The sequence below is a fragment of the Pseudonaja textilis genome, chromosome 5 (assembly GCF_049901715.1).
Source record: "Pseudonaja textilis isolate UNSWEBS1 chromosome 5, rPseTex1.2, whole genome shotgun sequence".
Classification (NCBI taxonomy): domain Eukaryota; kingdom Metazoa; phylum Chordata; class Lepidosauria; order Squamata; family Elapidae; genus Pseudonaja; species Pseudonaja textilis.
Genome location: NC_141994.1, coordinates 74,574,641 through 74,589,912, shown reverse-complemented (window position 1 = coordinate 74,589,912; position 15,272 = coordinate 74,574,641). Strand labels below are relative to the sequence as shown.

The 15,272-nt window shown below is 47.2% G+C and overlaps 1 protein-coding gene across 1 annotated transcript in view; it reads left to right on the top strand.

Annotated features, from left to right (window-relative positions):
• The window catches only part of KCP (kielin cysteine rich BMP regulator), a 75,358-nt gene that overhangs the window by 24,822 nt on the left and 35,264 nt on the right, over positions 1–15,272 (top strand). Inside the window, 9 exon segments of the mRNA XM_087935617.1 lie at positions 292–385; positions 1,800–1,879; positions 1,980–2,073; positions 3,572–3,657; positions 6,168–6,261; positions 8,800–8,952; positions 11,698–11,804; positions 13,551–13,799; positions 15,093–15,165. Coding sequence (XP_087791743.1) covers positions 292–385; positions 1,800–1,879; positions 1,980–2,073; positions 3,572–3,657; positions 6,168–6,261; positions 8,800–8,952; positions 11,698–11,804; positions 13,551–13,799; positions 15,093–15,165 — 1,030 coding nt within the window.

The following is a 15,272-nucleotide window of genomic DNA, read 5'->3' as shown; positions in this document are numbered from 1 at the left end:
TCTAGGCCCCAGGACTGCTCCCAAGTTACAGGTCCCAATGACTCCCTAAATAAATTCCCAAAACAAAACCAGGCGGAGTTTCTGCAGGCTCCATCTTGACTTTTCTGGACAAAATCCAGTGAATTTTATCGGGCCGTTGTGCCCGCATCTCTCCTCTCTTTGGCTCCTGGACCAGGGGCCTCTTTAGATGGGGGGGGGCGGGGGGGCAGCAGGGATCCCCCTCCCGGAAGCCCCTCCTTTTACACCCCTCCAAGGACCCCCCCTTCTTCCTCCTCTCCCCCTCGGCTGCAGGAGGGCAAGGCCGTCTGCCAACGGAGGCAGTGCGCCAGTCTGTGCCGCCATCCTGCCCACCCTCGGCCCGGAACCTGTTGCCCCATCTGTGATGGTGAGTCTTGGGAGGGGGGGGAGGCTCTGGACTAAAAGGGGGGGGGCGCTAGGCATTCCAGACAAGCCATGATGACGTCATTGGGCGGAAAGAGCTAAAAGGGCTAGGTGTCCCAGACGAACCACGATGAGTCATTGGGCATAATAAAAGGGCTAGGTGTCCCAGACAAACCACAATGAGAAATTGGGCTTAAAGGGCTAGGTGTCCCAGACAAACCACGATCTTGTCATTGAGCAGAAAGAGCAGGCTAGGTGTTCCAGACAAGCCATGATCATGTCATTGAGCAGAAAGAGCAGGCTAGGTGTTCCAGACAAGCCATGATCATGTCATTGAGCAGAAAGAGCAGGCTAGGTGTTCCAGACAAGCCATGATCATGTCATTGAGCAGAAAGAGCAGGCTAGGTGTCCCAGACAAACCACGATCATGTCATTGAGCAGAAAGAGCAGGCTAGGTGTTCCAGACAAGCCATGATCATGTCATTGAGCAGAAAGAGCAGGCTAGGTGTCCCAGACAAACCATGATGAGTCATTGGGCATAATAAAAGGGCTAAGTGTCCCAGACAAACCACAATGAGAAATTGGGCATAAAAGGGCTAGGTGTCCCAGACAAACCACAATCATGTCATTGAGCAGAAAGAAGGGTTAGGCATCCCAAATAAACCAGAATGACTTCCTTGGGCAGAAGAGCGGGGCAGGCATCCCAGACAAACCACGATGGTGTCATTGAACAATGAATGCAGATTTCAACATTCTTTGGGCCACCTGATTTCGTAGCAATAATTTTATCTCTCATACGAGGCACCTCCGGAAGTCACAAAGCCGAGATGGTTTTCCCTTCATGCAATTAAAGCTTTAAATCTTTATTTTTTTGACGGGGTGCTGTAGGATGCCCTCCTTCTACCATGTTCCTCATCCTTGGCAGGGAGGATTGGTCAAGTAACAGAATAATCGAATGAGTTGGAAGGTACCTTGGAGGTCTTCTAGTCCAGCCCCCCTGCTCATTTCAGACCAGTGGCTGTCCAGTCTCTTCTTTAAAACCTCCAGCGACGAAGCGCCCACAACTTCTGGTGGCAAGGAATTCCACTGATCAATTGCTCTCACTGTCAGGAAATTCCTCCTGAGTTCTAGCTTGCTTTTTTTTCTGGATATTTGCTGGACCAGTTTCCAGAATATCGTAGAACCGGTCCGGCAAAATCCCCGCTATTCCCCCTTCCTGTCTCCATCACAGAGAGGGAAGCCATGGGGCCTAGCACTCCAAACCCCATCGTCCACCCACCCCCCATCAGCACAGCAGTGGGAAACCCCCGTGGGAGAGGGGGGTGGAAAAATCAGCCAAATTGGCTCTGCTGCCCCCTGCTGGCAGGAGGAGCCTTGGTGAGGTAGAACATTTGCAGTCCGTCTGTCGCCCCCTGCAGGTTGCCTCTGGGAAGGACGTGAGTATCGCAGCGGCCACGCCGTGCAGACCCCAGACCCCTGCAAGCGCTGCCATTGTACGGTGAGTCTGCTTGGCTGGGGGAGGGGACGGGAGGGGACTGAGTCTGTATGGAGGGGGGACACAACCCCCCCCCCACACACTGAACTGCTTGCCCCCACAGGCTGGCGAGGTCTCTTGCAGACAGGTGAGCTGCCCACCTGCCCTCTGCAGCCATCCTGGCAAGCGCCCGGAGGAGTGTTGCCCCACCTGTGATGGTGAGTTGCCCCCCCACCTATGTTTCCCATCCTCCCCCTCCAGGGATGTCCACTCAAGGGTCGTCTTTTGTAAGGCACCGATAAGCGTATGGAAGGTTTGGCATTAAGTGGCAGAGGCAGAGGTGGGCAGCTGCCAGTTTGCACCGGTTCACGCGAACCGGTAGCTAAGATTCTGTGTAGTTTGGTAAACCGGCAAACCCAACCACTGGCAGGTCTTGTCCCTGTTTGTTTTTCGACTGGCTTTTGGGGGCATTTGGGGGCAAAACCAGCCTGAAAACAGCCCCCAAATGGCCTGAATGCAGCCTTAAAAAGTGGCCAGAAAATGGCCCAAAATGGCCTGAAAACAGCCTGAAAAATAGCTGAAAATAGCCTGAAAAACAGCCTGAAAATGGCCTGAAAATGGCCCCAAAATTGTCTGAAAATGGCCCCAGAATGGCCTTAAAATGAACCCAAAACAACCTGAAAACGGCCCAAAAATGACTTAAAAATGCCCAGAAAAATGGCCCCAAAATGGCCTGAAAATGGCCTGAAAATGCCCCACAGCCTGAAAACACCCCAAAACTGGCCTAAAATGCCCCCAAAATGCCCTGAAAACAGCTCAAAAGTGGCCCCAAAACAGGCTGAAAAACAGGCTGAAAATAGCCTGAAAAACGGCCTGAAAATGGCCTGAAAATGGCCCCAGAATGGCCTGAAATTGGACCCCAAACAACTTGAAAACGGCCCAAAAATGCCCAGAAAAATGGCCCCAGAATGGCCTGAAAATGCCCCAAACATCCTGAAAACACCCCCAAAATGGTCTAAAATGCCCCCAAAATGCCCTGAAAATGCCCCGAAAAATGCCCTGAAAACAGCTCAAAAATGGCCCCCAAACAGGCTGAAAAACAGCGGGTGGGCGGGGCCAGCCAGTGGTGAGATTTGCCTTAACCGGCTGGATCCTACCTCCGCCTTCGAGGCAAGCGGCCAGGAGGCGGGGCTGGTTGTCATGAGTGACGTCACCCACCCAGTCACATGACCCAGCCAGAGAACTGATTGTTAAAAAAATTGCAGCCCACCACTGGTAGAGAGAGGGGAAGTATTTAGGTCCAATATGAATGATGCATGACGATACAAAATCCCAAGGGAGAGGAGTATGGGAAACATGCCAGATCCCATTATGGTCCTACCGAGAACTATTTCTATGTTGTTTTCTTTCCGGGGGAAATCTCCTTACCTGTCTGCCCATGGACAGGTGTAGAAATGGCCAGGTGGAGCGCTAGGGGGGTAGGGAAAGCTCTTGTGTTAAAATTACCCCGAGGTTACGCCAAGGAGAGGAAAGTTCGACACACGCCCCTTCTGCGTTACTCTTTTCCCTTCCTGAATCTTTCAAGAAGAGACCGGACTCCCATCGGTCAGAAATGATGTAGGGTCTCCCGCTTGGACGGGGGTGGGGGGGGTTGGACTAGATGACCTCCAAGGTCCCTTCCAACTCTGATGATCTGTTTATCATCCCCTTTGCGAGTCTGTGAATTTGAAGGCCGGTTGTACCAGGATGGAGTGACGTTCTCACCCGCTGCGGGAAGCCCCTGCCTGCAGTGCCGGTGCTTGGTGAGTGGGGGATGCTGGGTGAACTGGTTGGTCTGGGAGGGAGACTGAATCGTGAAGCCAGAATTCAGAATAATATAACTTATTTTCCAAAGCACCGGAACCCAAGACAAGAAGCAACATGATGGAAACTAATCCAGGAGAGAAGCAACCTGGAATTCAGGGAGAAACTTCCTCACAATGAGGAAATTTAGCCAGTGGACTAGATGAACCTCCAAGGTCTCCTCCAGTTCTACTCTAATTGAACTATCTAAGAATAGAAAATAGAATAGAATAGAATAGAATAGAATAGAATAGAATAGAATAGAATAGAATAGAATAGAATAGAATAAGGAAAGAATATAGAATGGAATGGAGTGGAGTGGAGTGGAGTGGAGTAGAGTAGAGTGGAGTGGAGTGGAGTGGAGTGGAGTGGAGTGGAGTGGAGAGTGGAGTGGAGTAGAGTAGAGTAGAGTAGAGTAGAGTAGAGTAGAGTAGAGTAGAGTAGAGTAGAGTAGAACAGTACAGAGTAGAAAATAGACTAGACTAGAAAAGAAAATAGAACAGAATAGAAAATGGAATAGAATAGAAAATAATAGAATAGAAAAGAGAACAGAATAGAATAGAATATAGAATAGAATAGAATAGAATAGAATAGAATAGAATAGAATAGAATAGAATAGAATAGAATAGAATAGAATAGAAAATAGACTAGACTAGAAAAGAAAATAGAACAGAATAGAAAATGGAATAGAATAGAAAATAATAGAATAGAAATGAGAATAGAATAGAATATAGAATAGAGTAGAAAATAGGATAGAATAGAAAATAATAGAATAGAAAATAGAAGTGTAAAGAGAATAGAATAGAAACTGGGATAGAATAGAAAAGAGAATGGAATAGAGAATAGAGTAGGAATAGGAATAACAGAGTCGGAAGGGACCTGCGAGGTCTTCTAGTCCAACCTCTCCCATTCCAGGCAAAGGCTTGTCCAGTCTCTTCTTGAAATCCTCCAGCGTGGGAGCAGCAGCCACAACTTCTGGAGGCAGCTTCTCTTCCGCCGGTTAACGGTTCTCACAGTCTGGAAGTTTCTCCTTAATTCCAGGCTGCTTCTGTCCTTCATTAGTTTCCATCCGTTGTTGTCCTGCACTCGGGAGCTTTGGAGTCTAGCTTGACCCCCCCTCTTCTCTCTTCTCCAGACGATTGGAGAACCATCTGACCGAAAGGCTGTAGGGCTTCCTGCCTGGGCAGTTCTATTCTATTCTATATTCTATTCTATATTCTATTCCTATTCTATTCCTATTCTATTCTATTCTACTTCATTCCATATTTTCTATTCTATTCTATTCTATTCTATTCTATTCTATTCTACTCCATTCCATATTTTCTATTCTATTCTATTCTATCCTATTTTCTATTCTATTCTATATTCTATTCCATTCTCCTTTCTATTCTATTCTATTCTATTCCATTTTCTATTCTGTTCTATTTTCTTTTCTAGCCTAGTCTATTTTCTATTCCATTTTCTATTCTATTCTATTCCACTCCATTCCATATTTTCTGTTCTATTCTGTTCTGTTCTGTTCTATTCTTTTCTATTCTATTCCATATTCTATTCCATATTTTCTATTCTATTCTATTCTGTTCTGTTCTATTTTATTCTATTCTATATTCTATTCTATATTCTATTCCTATTCCTATTCTATTCCTATTCTATTCTACTTCATTCCATATTTTCTATTCTATTCTATTCTATTCTATTCTATTCTATTCTATTCTATTCTATTCTATTCCATTCCATTCCATTCCATTCCATTCCATTCCATTCCATTCCATTCCATTCCATTCTATTCTATTCTATTCTATTCTATTCCACTCTAGTTTTATTTCTTTTCTATTCTATTCTAGTTTTATTTCTATTCTATTCTGCATTCTATTTTATTCTATTTTCTATTCTAATTCCTTCTATTTTCTGTTCTAGTCTATTTTTTTCTATTCTATTCTATTCTTTCTATTTTCTATTCTATTCTATTCTATTCTATTCTATTCTATTCTATTCTATACTATTCTATTCTATTCTATTCTATTCTACTCCATTCCATTTTCTTTTCTATTCTATTCTATTTCTATTCTATTCTATTCTATTCTATTCTATTCTATTCTATTCCCACTCCATTCCATATTTTTATGCTATGCTATTCTACGCTATGCTATGCTATGCTATGCTATGCTATGCTATGCTATCCCATCCCATCCTTTGTGGCAGCCCCTCAAATCCTCTCTATCCCATCTCCCCTAGTCCTTCTTTTCGCCAGACTAGGCCCCCCCAATTCCTGCAGCCATTGGTTGCATGTTTTAGGCCTCCAGCCCCCTAAAATCACCTCTGTTGCTCTTCTCTGCGCTCAACATCTTTTTTTGGGGGGGGGGAAGCCCGGGAGTTGACGTCCCCCCCATCCCAGATCCCCTGAGCCGGCTGGGCAATTCTGGAGGTGGAATGGCTGGGAAATTGGCTTCTCTTCCTTTCCTTCCCTCAGGATGGGCATGTCCGATGCCAGGAGGAACTCTGCCCCCCGACGCCCTGTGCCCGGCCCCTCCGAGACCCCCAACGCTGCTGTCCAGTGTGTGCAGGTGACCTTTGACCCCCCTTGACCCCTTTGCTGCTCATTTCCCCCTGGAGTTGAATGGGCCTCTCAGCTCAGCTTGGATGGGTGATGTCATGGAAGTTTGCAGCACGCAACTTGGCTCACTTGTTTGAGTCATCTCCAGGGGGCCTGGAACGGGTTAATGAATCCCAAAAGGACTACTCGGTCCCTTTCTTATTACTGATAGTCCTCGACTTGCAGCACTTCGTTTAGTGGCCATTCAAAATTACGACGGCCCTGAAAAAGGCAACTTTGCGACCGTGTTTCACCCTTATGACCGTTGCAGCATTCCCCATGGTCACGTGATCAAAATTCAGACGCTCAGCAACCTGCTTGTATTTATGACAGTCGCAGCATTCGGGGGTGGGGAGTGGGGCTAGAATCATAGGATTCCCTTTTGCGACTTTCTGACCGAACGGGGAAGCCACTTTCACTTAACGACCAGGTTACTGACTTAAAAACCACGAGGATTCATTTAACCACGCTGGCAAGAAAGGTCCTAAAATGGGGGCAAAAACGCCCTAAACAAACGTCTCGCTTCCCAACAGAAATTTGGGCTTCAATTGTGGGTCGTAAGTCGAGGACCACCTGTGTTTTTTGATTCAAGATACGTTAATTAGCTAGGGATCTCAAACAAATGGTTTTCGTTTGGATTTGGCTTCTGCTGGGGAGATTCTGCATCATAAACTAGGATTTATGGCTGAGGCCAGTGGTGGCTAACGCTTTGGGGCGCCTGTACCAAAAATTGTGTGTGCGCTTGCACGCTCGCGATCGCGTGCCAGCACCCAAAAGGCAATGGGTGCCCCCCCCATGCCCTCTATGCATGCATGCACAATACCCACCCACCCTGCCACACCCTTACCTGCACTGCACCTCACAGCTGATTTTTGACCATTTTGAGGCCTTTTTCGGCCTCCCAGAGGCCTGAGGAAGGCTTCTGCAAGCTTTGCAGGCTTTGCAGGCCGAAAACTAGGCCTGTTTCATCACTTCCGGTATTTCCGGAAATACCCGAAGTGACGAAACGGGCCTAGTTTTCGGCCTGCAAAGCTTGCAGAAGCCTTCCTCAAGCCTCTGGGAGGCCGAAAAAGGCCTCAAACCGGCCGAAAATCAGCTGGGAGGTACGCGCATGCGCAGTGAGGTAAGTTTGCCTGCAGCGCGTGTGCCAGCGCAAATGGCTCTGCGTGCCGCCTGTGGCACGCATGCCCTAGGCTTGCCCCCACAGGCTTAAGCTGTCCTACAAATGCAGCTGGCTGAGGTTGGTTCAGCAAACTATGGCTTGGCGTGTCGCAGGAGGCTATTGCTATTCAGCACTCTGAAATGCTGGGGTGGGGTGGAAACAGGAGGACGGGGGGTTGTGTGCATTCGCCGCCTTGAGTTATTTGTACAAATAATATGGATAGTCCTCGCATTACAACCATTCATGACGGTAAGCGCGAAGACCAGTTGGGAGTTGCTTTTTTTTTCAGTGCAGTCATAGCTTAGAATGGTCACTAAATGTATGGTTATAAGTGGAAGATAACCTGTATGCCACTTGTGTCAATGCACCCCTGGGGTCCATTCCCAATAGAATAAGAATAGAATAGAAAACAGAACAGAACAGAATAGAACAGAATAGAATGGAATGGAATGGAATGGAATGGAGTCGAGTGGAGTCGAGTGGAATGGGATAGGAGTGGAGTGGAGGGGATAGGATGGATGGAATGGAATGGAGGAATAGAATAGAATAGAACAGAATAGAATAGAATAGCATAGAATAGATAGAATAGCATAGAATAGAATAGAATAGCATAGCATAGAATAGAATATAGGATAGAATAGAAGGAATAGAATAGAATAGAATAGGATAGAACAGAATAGAATAGAATAGAATAGAATAGAATAGAATGGAATGAATAGAATAGAATGGAATGGAATGAATGGAATAGAACAGAATAGAATAGACTAGACTAGAATAGAATAGAATAGACTAGACTAGAATAGAATAGAATAGAATATGGAATGGAATGGAATGGAATGGAATGGAATGGAATAGAATAGAATAGAATAGAATAGAATAGAATAGAATAGAATAGAATAGAATAGAATAGAATAGAATAGAATAGAATAGAATAGAACAGAAGAATAGTAGAATAGAATAGAATGGAATGGAACGGAACGGAACAGAACAGTAAAGAACAGAATAGAATATAGGGTAGAACAGAACAGAATAACAGAGTTAGAAGAGACCTTGGAGGTCTTCTAGTCCAACCCCTTATTCAAGCAGGAACCCCATACAATTACAGACAAGTAGCTGTCCAATTTCTTATTAAAGACTTCCCGTGTCGGAGCAGTCACCACGTCTGGGGGCAAAAGCCATTCCACTGACCGATTGTCCTCACCGTTAGGAAGTTTCATTTACAAATGCCTTGTGAAACATGGGAGAGTCTCAGCTAGTGGGGACGAATCCTAGGTTTGTGCTTGGCAGCCTAGCCACGATGAAACCCAGTTTGACACCCACCCCCCCACTCTTGCTGGGGACTGCCAGTTTGTGTTTTCGAGGACCTCGAATTTGAAGATGGCACCGAGTGGGCACCAGCGAAGGACCCTTGCAGCGTCTGCACCTGCCACCATGGGGAGACGGTGTGCCATGCCCTCCCGTGCCCCCCTGTGACCTGCCAGCATCCGGCCCGGCTTCTCGGTGAGTGCCTTTGTGTGTGTGTGTGTGTGTGTGCATGTGTGTGTCCCAAAATTGTAGGCCCCTCACCTCCGGGGTCGGTGGTATCAAACCTGGTTGCAGGAGGAGGTTGCATTGAGAGGAAAATAAAAGAGGCTTGGCAGGATGAGGACACCGGCCAATCAACGGCTTCTGGCTTCGTCACGGACACACAAAAAATCAAACCAATATTAAAGAAAACAAAGGAAGGAAAAGAGGCTTTTTAGGAGAAGGAAAAAAGAGAGCATTCATGTTTTAAACCAGGGGTCGCCAACCGGTGGGCCGGGGATCACTGGTGGCCCATGAGAAAATTTTGGTGGTCCGCAGAGAAAGGTTCCCCTCCCACAAAGCAATTAATCCAGGCTGCGCGGGAACACAAGGCTTGCGTTGCTTGCATTGCACACCACACAGGGTAGTGAGGAGAGGGGGGGGAAAGGGTGGAGGCGGGGGGCAAAGGGTGCCCCATGCACCCCACAGGCCTGGCCTGGCCACCGGGCTGCTTCTTTCCGCTTCTTTCTTCTTCTGCTTCTGGCTGCGCGCAAGGAAAGCAGCCAAAGTCTTTCTTTCTCTCCCCCAAACCCAGCCAGAAGTGAGTCTTTGCAAGGCCTCCTGCTCCAAGAGGTGGCGCTGGCAAAGACTCGTTTCTGGCGGAGTTTGGGGGGGGAGAGAAAGAAAGACTTCTGCGGCTTCTGCTGCTTTCCTTGCATGAAGCCAAAAGTCTCTCCCTCCCTCTGAGAATGGAGCTGGAGACCCCAAATAAAGAACGATCGATCGGTAGGAAAACGGGGTGGGGAATTTTCCTGCAGACTTTTGGGGGGATTTTCCCAGGGTCTCTGGTTGGTGGGATTTAAAATGATGACTTTGGGGGTCCCTGAGGTCCCAAAGGTTGGCGACCCCTGTTTTAAACCGTCTGGTACTAAATGATATTTAGGCATTCTTACATTTCAATATCTAATGAACCTCCCGTCCCTCTTCCAACCTCTGATTCAGTGGTCATCGACTTAATTCTCAGTGAGTGCCTCTGCCCTCCCCCAGCCTCCAAAACAGAGGTGGTATTCAACCAGTTTGGACCAGTTCCGGCGTAGCAGAAATTTTGACTAGTTCATAGAACTGGCAAATACCACCTCTGGCTGGCCCTGCCCCTTCCTGAGTCCCCAGGTGCCCCGTTTTGGCTCCTGGGTAAGTGCAGGGATACTTACTAGGCCCAAAACAGGGCATAGGGGTGGGCTTCAAGAGAGAAACAGAGAGAGAGAGAGAGAGAGAGAGAGAGAGAGAGAGAGGGGGGGAAGGAAGGAAGGAAGGAAGAAGGAAGGAAGGAAGGAAGGAAGGAAGGAAGAAAGAAAGAAAGAAAGAAAGAAAGAAAGAAAGAAAGAAAGAAAGAAAGAAAGAGAGAAAGAAAGAAAGGAAGGAAGGAAGGAAGGAAGGAAGGAAGGAAAGAAAGAAAGAAAGAAAGAAAGAAAGAAAGAAAGAAAAGAAAGAAAGAAAGAAAGAAAGAAAGAAAGAAAGAAAAGAAAGAAAGAAAGAAAGAGAGGGAGGGAAGGAAGGAAGAAAGAGAGAGAGAGAGAGAAGAAAGAAAGAAAGAAAGAAAGAAAGAAAGAGAGAGAGAGAAAGAGAAAGAGAAAGAAAAAGAGGCAGGAGGGAAGGGAGAAAGAAAGGAAGAAAGAGAGAGAGAGAGAAAGAAAGAAAAAAAGAAAGAGAAAGAGGGAGGAGGAAGAAAGAAAGGAAGGAAGAAAGAAAGAAAGAAGAAAGAAAGGAAGGAAAGAAAGAAAGAAAGGAAGAAAGGAAGGGAGGGAGGGAGGGAGGGAGGGAAGGGAGAAAAAGAAAGGGAGGAAGGGAGAAAGAAAGAGCGAAAGAGAGGAGGGAGGGAAGGGAGATAGGATATCCAGGTACTCTTGCATTTCAGTCCATACGAGATTTTCATTTGAAAAAAAATCTTGCGCAGTCACTCAAATTAAATCATGAGCCTCGAGCCACACTCCCAAAACTAAAGAGGATTTATTTGAAGTTGACATTCTATGTCCGGCACTAACCTGGGCGTAGCCGACTCTGAGATACGTAATTCACTGTCACCCTTGATCCTGCTTTTCCCCCACACCCCTCTGGGTGTATTATCCAACAAAACACGTCCATAGTCAAGAGTCATCAATCATGCTCTCCAATTAGATTTTTGCACGGGAGAAGCTGCAGTCATCTAATCAGTCTTTGAAGAAAACATGAATGGAAGGTACTTTCGATTCCACACTGCCGCCTGCTCTTAAACTCTTCCCTTCTTTCTGTTGTCAACTATAAAACGTGCATACAAAATGTTTTATGAGTTGACACTTGAGCTAAACTATATTCAGGTACTCTCGCATTTCAGTCCCTAAGAGATGACTCATTTAAAAAAAGATCTTGCCTTAAACGATATCCAGAACTTGCATTTCAATTTCGAAGAGCGCATTGGTTTCTTTTATTTATTTATTTTTTAAAAAATCTCAATGATCTTTAGACCCTCCCAAATTTCAGATTCGAATGAGCCCTGCCCCTCTTCTCTCCCCTGATCCAGTGGCCCCCAGCTTTATTTATTTATTTTATTTATTAAATTTATATCCTGCCCATCTCGCCGTCAAGGCAAGCTTTATCGCGTTGCCGGGGTGACAATAAGCGCTCAGCTGTTGGAAATTTAGATGTGGCCCAATTGTCTCCCTTGAGCCAGGGGGTCTTAGTAGCTCTCACTGTGCCCCCTCCAAGGTACCTGCTGCCCCCGATGCCACCAGTGCCTCTACAACCAGCGCCTCTACAACCACGGCCAAGAGTTTGCTGATCCGGACAATCCCTGCCAGAGCTGCCAGTGTAAGGTAAGATCCATCCGCTCCAACCCGGAGATGATGCCCCCAAATTCTCCTGCCTGCCTTCAGTTGCCTGGCAGCCCAAATCCCAAAGCTGCCACCCCAAACTCAACCATCCTTGGGTTGGCTCTTTGGGGGATCACAATTTCTTCTCGAAACTTTTGCAGGAGTAATTTTGCTTTCCAAAAAAAAAAAGATAAAAGGAACCGTCCAGAGGTGGGTCTTCAGCAGGTTCTGACCGGTTCTGGAGAACCGGTCGTGGAAATTTTAGAGTAGTTCGGAGAACCGGCCAATGCCACCTCTGACTGGAGATTTTGCAGTATGCTTCCACCAAGCCGCGCCCACAGAACTGGTAGTAAAAAGTTTTTGAATCCCACCACGGGAACCATCATAATTTAATAATGGAATGGAACAGAATGGAATAGAGGGAATGTAGGAGAGGAGAGGGAAGGAGAGGAGAGGAGAGGAGAGGAGAGAGAGAGAGAGAAGAGAAGAGAAGAGAAGAGAAGAGAAGAGAAGAGAAGAGAAGAGAAGAGAAGAGAAAATATGGAAGGGAAGGGAAGGGAAGGAAGAGAAGAGAGAGAAGAGAAGAGAAGAGAAGAGAAGAGAAGAGAAGAGAAGAGAAGAGAAGAGAAAATATAGAATGGAAGGGAAGGGAAGGAAGAGGAGGGAGAGAGAAAATATGGAAGGAAGAAGAGAAGAGAGGAGAGAAGAGAGAAGAGAAGAGAAGAGAAGAGAAGAGAAGAGAAGAGAAGAGAAGAGAGAAAAAAATATAGAAGGAAGGGAAGAGGAGAGGGAAGGGAAGGGAGGAGAGGAGAGAGAGAGAAGAGAAGAGAAGAGAAGAGAAGAGAAGAGAAGAGAATGGAAGGAAGAGAAGAGAAAATATGGAAGGGAAGGAAGAGAAGGAAGAGAAGAGAAGAAGAAAGAGAAGAGAAGAATGAAGAGAGAAGAGAGAAGAGAAGAGAAGAGAAGAGAAGAGAAGAGAAGAGAAAATATGGAAGGAAGGAAGGAAGGGAAGGGAAGGAAGGAAGAGAAGAGAAGAGAGAGAGAGGAAGGAGGAAGAGAAGGGAAGAAAGAGAAGAGAAGAGAAGAGAGAGAAGAAGAGAGAGAAAAAATAAGGAAGGGAAGGGAAGGAAGAGGAGAGAAGAGAAGAGAATGGAAGAGAGAGAAATATGGAGAATGAGAAGAGAAGAGAAGAGAAGAGAAAGATATATGGAAGGAAGGTGAAGGGAAGGGAAGGGAAGGAGAGAAGAGAAGAGAGAGGAGAGGAGAGAAGAGAAGAGAAGAGAAGAGAAGAGGAAGAGAAGAGAAGAGAAGAGAAGAGAAGAGAAGAGAAAATAGGGAAGAGAAGGGAAGGGAGCGGGGGAGGAGAAGAGAAGAGAAGAGAAAACAGAGCAGAAAACAGAATAGAGAGCAGAACAGAATAGAATAATGGAATGGAATGGGAAAAAGGAATAGAATAGAACAGAAAAAGGAATAGAATAAGGCAGAGAACAGAACAGAATTCTTTATTGGCTAGGGGATTTGTCTCCAGGGCAGAAACTCTCAGTGTACCTACAAACAATAAAGTAATAATCATCACCACAACGATACCAATAAGAGAAGGTGGCAGAAAAGATGAGGAGGGTAACAGGAATATAAAGCATCTTCACCCCCAGTTATCTCCGCTGGAGCTTCTGCAGGATTAGACGGGGAAGGAGCCGAACCTGAGGGTCCCTCGGATCTAAATTCCCCCCCCTGTCTCCCCTCTTGCAGGGCGGCACCGTCCGCTGCTCGCCCACCGTTTGCCCCCCGGTGACTTGCCCCCAGCCAGAGCGGAGGCCGGGATCCTGCTGTCCTACCTGCCCCGGTGAGTACCTGGAAGGAAGTGATGGCGCACCTGCCGGCTCCTGCTTTCTCTCTCTGGAATTCTGGGTTTGGTGGGAGGGGAGGGGAGGAAGGAAGGAAAATAGAGAAAGAGAAGGAAGGAAGGAAGGAAGGAAGGAAGGAAGGAAGGAAGGAAGGAAGGAAGGAAGGAAGGAAGGAAGGAAGGAAGGAAGGAAGGAAAATAGAGAAAGAGAGGGGAGGGAGGAAGTCAGGGAGAGAGAGAGGAAGGAAGGAAGGAAGGAAGGGAGGAGGGAGGGAGGGAGGGGAAGGGGAAGGAAGGAGAGGGAGGGAGGGAGGGAGAGAAAAGAAGGGAAGGAGGGATGGAGGGGGAAGAAAGGAGGAGGAGGGAGAGAGGAAACGAAGGGGAAGGAAGGGGGAAGAAAGCAAAGGGAGGGAGAGAAGGGGAGGGAGGAAGGAAGGAAAATAGAGAAAGAGAGAGAAAGGAAGGGAAGGGAGGAAGTCAGGGAGGGAGGGGGAAGGAAAGGAAGGGAAAGGAAAGGAAGAAGGAAAATAGAAAAAGAGGGAAGGGGGAGAGGGAGGGAGGAAGTCAGGAGAGAGAGAGGAAGGAAGGAAGGAAGGAAGGAAGGAAGGGGAAGGGGAAGGAAGGAGAGGGAGGGAGGGAGGGAAAGAAGGGAAGGAGGGATGGAGGGGGGGAAGAAAGGAAGGAGGGAGAGAGGAAACGAAGGGGAAGGAAGGGGGAAGGAAGGAAAGGAAGGGAAGGGGGAGGGAGGAAGGAAGGAAAATAGAGAAAGAGAGAGAAGGGAGAGGAAGGGAGGGAGGGGGAAGGGAAAGAAAGGGAAAGGAGAGGAAGAAGGAAATAGAGAAAGAGGAAAGGGGGAGAGGGAGGGAGGGAGTCAGGGAGGGAGGATGAAAGGAAGGGAAGGGAAGGGGAAGAAAGGAGGGAGGGAGAGAGGAAAGGAAGGGGAAAGAAGAGGAGGGAAAGGAAGGAAAGGGAGGGAGAGAAGGGGAGGGAGGAAGGAAGGAAGGAAAATAGAGAAAGAGAAGGGAGGGGAAGGGAGGAAGTCAGGGAGGGAGGGATGAAAGGAAGGGAAGGAAGGGGAAGAAAGGAGGAGGAGAGAGAGGAAAGGAAGGGGAAGGAAGGGGAGGGAAGGAAGGAAAGGAAGGGAGAGAAAAGGAAGGAAGGAAAATGGAGAAAAAGAGGGAAGGGGAAGAGGGAGGGAGGAAGTCAGGGAGGGAGGGAGAAAGGGAAGGGAAGGGAAGGAAGGAGAGGGAGGAAAGGAGAGGAGAGGAAGGAAGGAAGGAGAGGTAGGGAGAGAAATGAAGGGAAGGAAGGAAGGAAGGAAGGAAGGAAGGAAGAAGACAGGCATTGCCCCCCCGTCCCTCTTCTCTGCTTCAAACCCCTATTTGTTTAGATTTCTCTTAATCCTCTGTAACTTTAATCTCTTTTTATATTGATAATGGTCTTTATAGCTCTACATCTTACTACAGTATATTGTAAACTGCCCAGAGGCCTCTGGGACCGCCAGATGGGCGTCCTATCTATGTAATAAACCGGGACATCAAAATAACAACTGGGAGGTAGAGACGAATAGCGGGGTGCGCGTGAATCCTCATCCCTCCTCCTCCTCTTTCCCTCCCCGCCCGCCAGGC